The sequence below is a fragment of the Tasmannia lanceolata genome, unplaced genomic scaffold, assembly GCF_043159265.1.
Source record: "Tasmannia lanceolata isolate RefF3 unplaced genomic scaffold, GAP_Taslan_0.1 ptg000008l, whole genome shotgun sequence".
NCBI lineage: Eukaryota > Viridiplantae > Streptophyta > Magnoliopsida > Canellales > Winteraceae > Tasmannia > Tasmannia lanceolata.
In genome coordinates, this window is record NW_027518685.1 from 51,608,198 (window position 1) to 51,614,960 (window position 6,763).

Consider the following 6,763-nt stretch of genomic DNA (forward strand, 5'->3'; position numbering starts at 1 on the left):
CTCAAATATAACTCGGGGGTCAAACGAGACACATCGGGAATGACCAAAATACCCTTGCAGTACAAAATAGGCAAAAATGACGGAAACCCTGAAAATTCTAAAAATAGCAGGTTTTTTCATTAGCTTGGAAACTTGAACTTTCATCTTCTAGAGGCCAAAGGAACCCCCTAGAGACCTTCAGGATCACGAATCAACTTCAAAACTCACATAATGAAATGAAATCTATCCTAAATGCATGGATGCCTAATCTAATGCTGAATACGGATTCAAAACTCGATGATACTACCGAATCTTTTGCTTTTTAAAGCGTAGCAAAAGGGGGATGTCTACAGGTAGAAATTTCACCACTTTTGGACTTAAAATAAGAGAGTTATGGAGGTTTGAATTTTGGGAGACGTTTCGTACACTTTTCCAAAACGGACCAAGATGCACTCATCCCACCGAATTTTGAAACGAGATTTCTTTCCCCTGAAAGAGAATTTGAAGACCTACGATTGGTAGAAATTTTGCCACTTTTGGACTTAAAATGAGAGAGTTATGGAGGTTATAATTTTTGGTGACATTTCACACACACTTTACAAAACGGACCAAGATGCACTCATCCAACCGAATTTTGAAACGAGATTTCTTTTCCCTGAAAGAGAAATTGAAGTCCTCCGATTGGTAGAAATTTCACCAATTTTGGACTTAAAATCAGAGGGTTATGGAGGTTTTAATTTCGGGCGATGTTCCACACACTCTTTATAAAACAGACCAAGATGCAGTCATCCCACGCAATTTTGAAACGAGATTTATTTTCCTTGAAAAAGAATTTGGAGGCCTTTGATTGGTAGAAATTTCACCACTTTTGGACTTAAACTGAGAGAGTTATGGATGTTCTAATTTTTGGTGACGTATCGCGCACACTTTATAAAACGTACCAGACCGCTCTCATCCCACCGAATATTAAAACGAGATTTCTTTCCCCTGAAAGAGAATTTCAAGACCTCCGATTCGTAGAAATTTCACCACTTTTGGACTAAAAATGTGAGAGTTATGGAGGTTTTAATTTTGGGTGACGTTTCGCACTCTTTATAAAAAGGACCAACATGCTCTCATCCCACCGAATTTTGAAACGAGATTTCTTTCCCCTGAAAGTGAATTTGAAGACCTCCAATTGGTAGAAATTTCAACACTTTTGGACTAAAAATGAGAGAGTTATGGAGGCTTTAATTTTTGGTAACGTTTCGAACACTCATTATAAAACGGACCAAGACACTCTCATCCCACTAAATTTTCAAACGAGTTTTCTTTCCCCTGAAAGAGAATTTGAAGTCCTCTGATTGGTAGAAATTTCACCACTTTTGGACTTAAAATCATAGAGTTATGGAGGTTTCAATTTTGGGTGACGTTCCACACACTCTTTATAAAACGGACCAATATGCAGTCATCCCACTGAATTTTGAAACGAGATTTCTTTCCCCTGAAAGAGAATTTGGAGGCCTCTGATTGGTAGAAATTTCACCACTTTTGGACTTAAAATGAGAGAGTCATGGAGTTCTAATTTTTGGTGAGGTATCGTGCACACTTTATAAAACGTACCATACCGCTCTCATCCCACCGAATATTAAAACGAGATTTCTTTCCCCTGAAAGAGAATTTCAAGACCTCCAATTTGTAGAAATTCCACCACTTTTGGACTTAAAATGTGAGAGTTATGTAGGTTTTAATTTTTGGTGACGTTTCACACACTCTTTATAAATCGGACCAAGATGCTCTCATCCCACCGAATTTTAAAACGATATTTCTTTCCCCTGAAAGTGAATTTGAAGACCTCCAATTGGTAGAAATTTCACCGCTTTTGGACTTAAAATGAGAGAGTTATGGAGGTTTTAATTTTTGGTAACGTTTCGCACACTCATTATAAAACGGACCAAGATGCTTTCATCCCACTAAATTTTGAAACGAGATTTCTTTCCCCTGAAAGAGAATTTGAGCACCTCCTATTGGTAAAAATATCACCACTTTTGGAGTTAAAATGAGTGAGTTGTGAAGTACTAAATTTTGGGTGACTTTTCACACACTCTTCATATAATGGAACCAGACGCTCTAATCCCTCCGAATTTTGAAACGAGATTTCTTTCCTCTGAAAGAGAATTTGTAGAACACCGATTGGTTAAAATCTCACCACTTTTGGGACTTAAAATGGGAGAGTTATGGAGGTTTTAATTTCGGGTGACGTTTCGCACACTCCTTAGAAAATGGACCAAGACGCACTCATCCCACCAAAATTTGAAACGAGATTTCTTTTCCCTAATAAAGAATTTGAAGGCCTCCGATTAGTAGAAATTTCCCCACTTTTGGAATTAAAATGAGAGAGTTGTGGAGGTTTTAATTTCGGGTGACGTTTCGCACACTCTTTAGAAAACGAACCAAGACACACTCATCTCACCAAATTTTGAAACGAGATTTCTTTTCCATAAAAGAGAATTTGAAGGCCTCCGATTGGTAGAAATTTCACCACTTTTGGACTTAACACGAGAGAGTCATGGAGGTTTTAATTTTTGGTAACGTTTTGCACACTCACTATAAAACGGACCTGTAGACACCCCATTTTGACCGAACCCTTATACCTTTGATTTGATTAAAAATCTTCCCAATTATTGATTTAGCATCCCGGATTTTGTCCTAGTAGGGTCCCATTTAAGTCTCCACAAAATTTCGTTGAAATTCGTGGAGGTTTGCTTAGTGAAGGAGTGTAATTTGTAGCATAGTGTAGTGTAATGGAGCAGAAGGGTGGTGGTTTGTCTTGTCTGTGGGTAGTCCGATTAGTGTATTTGCAGTAGGGGGTTTCCCCAGCAGAGTCGCCAGCCTGTGGACCCCAGATCCGGGAGAGAGGTGAGGGACTAGCCCCCACATCCTCTAGGATCATCCACACGAAGGAGAGCTCTACCAAGAAACTCTCGAAACAGATGCCATCCCCATAGCATAGCACGAGTGGCGATAAATGAGAAGGAGTTACCTCTTGATCCAAGGATAAATCCCCAAACTAAGACGTACCTAAAACAAACTCAGAGTGGCCATCCATGGATAGTCCATGGAACCCCAAAAACAAATCCTCTGTGCAATGGATAACCAGAAATGTATATGGGCTCGTGCCTGATTACGAATGGAGAAGGTCCGAAGAGCACCCCTAATTCGTCCGAGTGCAAGCACTTGGTCTCTTATGCTCACCAATACTTACCCACATCAGTTTGTTTACCTCATGGGTATCGAGAAATCTTCTTTTTACGCACCCACACGATTTCTTCATCAGGTTACGGGAATTCCATGTCCTCCCGGAGCCATAGCCCCTCCTCTTTGCGAAGATCTCACTCCTGATCTCATTAGATCCATTGTGGCTGCTTCGGGAAACAAAAAAATAGAGAGGAGATTTTCTTTAGCAGCTAAAGTCCGACTTGGAAAATTACTGGAAGAGCCCGCAAGCCGGAGAGCCCGGATTGAGGGACCTTGAAGATCTCTATCATGTTTTGTTATCTTGATTTCTTCAGTTCCCTTTATTGTCAGTTTTCTTATCCAGTTGTAATGAGAGATTAGTGATTTCGTCAATTGTAATCACACTTTGAATTTCATAAAATGAAAAGTGTGTTTCTGTTTCTTTTTATTTCTATTTGATAAGAATACTAATTATCAATGTTTTTAATCTAGTGTTTGTACTTCCATCTCAGGATTCTGACGTTGAGCAGTCATAGCTCCCAGAAAAACCACAATTTCAAAACTAACCTGGTCTCGTCAGTCTTCTGATTCCAGGCTGAGTAGACAATCTTCGTCGCCTATTTCATTTAGTTCTCCAGCGTTACCTTTGTCTCATTTTTCGGAAATACTTTCACCCATCCAGCCCACCCCAGTCTCAATGGCAAATTCCACTGATCCTATGATCGCCATACAGGAGATGCTAAGAAGCCTTACTCGTTACATGGCGAGTATGAAGGAAGAAATGACCCACATGAAGACTCAAATTAGCGACAAGGCTTCCGCTTCTAGAGGGCTGATACCCCTATCTCCTCGTGTTGCATCTCCAGAATTGAATAGTCCTACTATTTCGCCGTTAGAGTTTGACTTGGATGGCGAACAATACGCCGAGGAGTATTGTATCCCTATGATCAACAAGGAGAGGGAGATGTATGAAAAGTTTGAGAGAGAAATGTCTTAGAAGTTTGGGAAATTGGCTCAAGAGATGGAACACATGAAGGTCCTGGGACCTAAGAAATTTGACGTCTCCGAGTTGATGATGTCCTCTGCAGTTGTTTTACCGCCTAACTTCAAAGTCCCAGATTATGATAAATATGACGGGACCGGATGTTCTCGGAACCATATGAGATGGTTTATCATCCTTTCGCAGCAATATGGCTTGAATCGCCAACATATGGCCCAGCTATTTTGTATTTCTCTAGTGGGGATAGCAAAGAAATGGTTCCTAAGGCTGAAACCAGATGAGGTCAAGACCATGAAAGACATCTCTGACCAGCTTATAGAGCAATTTTCAATGGAAGAAGGGATAGAGGTTATGAAGAGAGACCTCAAACAACTGAAGCAAGGTCCTCAAGAGACCTTTACCTCATTTATCAGGCGCTGGAGGCGCAAATTTGCCCAGTTAAATCAGAGATTATCAGAAAAGGATCAGATAAAGTTGGTGGCCAAGAGTCTGTCTACTCAGTATTTCCATTTCATGGCGCCGCAACATTATACTAATTTTGATCATTTAATTCAAACGGGAACGCAAACTGAGGATGTCATAGGCAAAGGTTTGAGGGCTAGACCATCATCATCTGATGTCAGAGAAGGCAAGAGGGCGATAGTTATACAGAAAGAAGTCAATAGTGTGAACTATGTCAGACCAGTGGAGAGAGCAGTAATTGAGGTGTCAAGACTGGCAGAGAAACAGGCGCCTAAAGAATTTGATCTGCTTCCTTATCCCTACCTTGTTATTCTAAATAAATTGATTAGGGATAAGAAGATAAAACTTCCTGATATTACGCCAATACCAGATCCATTGCCTAAATATTGAAGATTAGACCAATACTGCGAATATCATCGAAATTCGGGTCATCTGACGGAAAGATGCTTAGCTCTGAAGTATGCCATTCAGAAAATGATAGATAATAAGGATTTGGAAGTTGAAAGACCAAATACTACTCAAAACCCTCTCCCAAATCATCGTGCTATTCCTCCGCCCGTTACCAATGCTATTTTTGTCAATGAACCTCTTCTTGACTCTTCAACCCTCATTTGTGCCATAACCTCCGATAAACCCTATGTACTGAGGTTGGATGATGAGGAGATCGAAGAATTGACGAGGAAAAAGCCTTATGTCCTTTCCCTAGCTGATGGTGACTTTGTAGGGTCTTCTTCTCGACCTTATGTTCTCTGTTGTGAAGATGTTGAGGAAGAGCGGCTGAGCAAAACACCATATGTACTGAAAATCGAGGATGATGATTTGTTGTTCCTTGATGACCAGTGTGATGAGCTTCAACATGTCACAAGGGGTGGTCGTGTATTCAAGCCTCCAGAATTGAGTTGAGAGAATCCAACAGAGATAGCAAGGGCTGCAGGGAATCATAGGCAGAATAGGCCTGTTACAGAGGAGGAAGATGACAGCTTATTAAAGCAGTTAAAGAAGACTCAGGCAAATATTTCTGTATGGGGTCTGCTCATGTCTTCATCAAAGCATAGAAAGTTGGTTCTTCGATAACTTAACGCAGCTCAAGTATCTGTCGATACCACTCCGGATGAATTGGTGAGTTTAGTTGCCATGACAAAGGCGTCGAGGGCCCTATCTTTTACAGAGAGGACCTTCCCCCTGAGGGTCGAGACCATACTAAACCTCTCAAGATCACAGTCATCTGCAACAAAAAGAAGGTTCTTGAGGTATTAGTAGACAATGGGTCTGCTCTGAATGTTTGCCCATTGAGCACAGCAACTACCCTTGGATTCGGGCAAGAGAATTTTGTCCCCTCTGAGCAAGGCATTCAAGCCTATGATGGAACCCGTCGTGATGCCATTGGGACGTTGGTGACAGAAATCCAAATAGATGGTGAGGAATTTGAAATAGAACTCCAAGTCCTTGATATCAAAGCGTCTTTCTTGTTACTGCTTGGCCGCCCATGGTTGCACAGAGTTGGGTTTACACCATCTATGCTGCATCAGAAGTTGAAGTTTATTCGAAATAATAGGGTAGTCACTGTGAAAGGCGACCCTGATTTGGAAATAGGCTAGATTTCCCAGAAGTTGGTTGTTAGCAAAGCAGACGATATAAGCTTAACTGGTTTTTTGCTAGAGGTGACTCCTATTACTATGGAGGAAGCGATGAATGAAGAGATCTTCTTCCTAAGTAGCACAAATTCCAACGTTGCCAAGATGATTCGCCAATAGGGTTATGTACCAGGTGCCGGACTAGGCAAATATCATCAGGGTATGACTGAGCCCCCAGTGTTCGAGACTTTCAATGGCCTGTTTGGGTTAGGATACAAACCCACGAAGAAGGAGATCATTGAGATGAAGCGTTATATGCTAAATTGGGCCGAGTATTGTCGTCGTGGTCTAGACTTACCTATGGGACCTCTGGATTTGACAATGAATGGTCGTTTTCGCAAAGAGGGAGCAGATGTTCCATTCTGCGGTTTCACTGAGGCTTGGGTTGATGAGTCGAAAGGGCAAATGTTGCCAGGGTTTGAAATTTTATTCGACCTCGAGCTAGCAGAGGATGAGCCAGTAAGCGTACAGA

General features: G+C 41.3%; 1 protein-coding gene across 1 annotated transcript; it reads left to right on the forward strand.

The window, feature by feature from the left end:
- Positions 1–5,679: 5,679 nt before the first annotated feature.
- On the forward strand, positions 5,680–6,255 carry LOC143883046 (uncharacterized). Its single transcript, XM_077386413.1, has 2 exons — positions 5,680–5,684; positions 5,787–6,255. The coding sequence occupies exons 1-2, from the start codon at positions 5,680–5,682 to the stop codon at positions 6,253–6,255; spliced, it is 474 nt and encodes a 157-aa protein (XP_077242528.1).
- Positions 6,256–6,763: the final 508 nt, after the last annotated feature.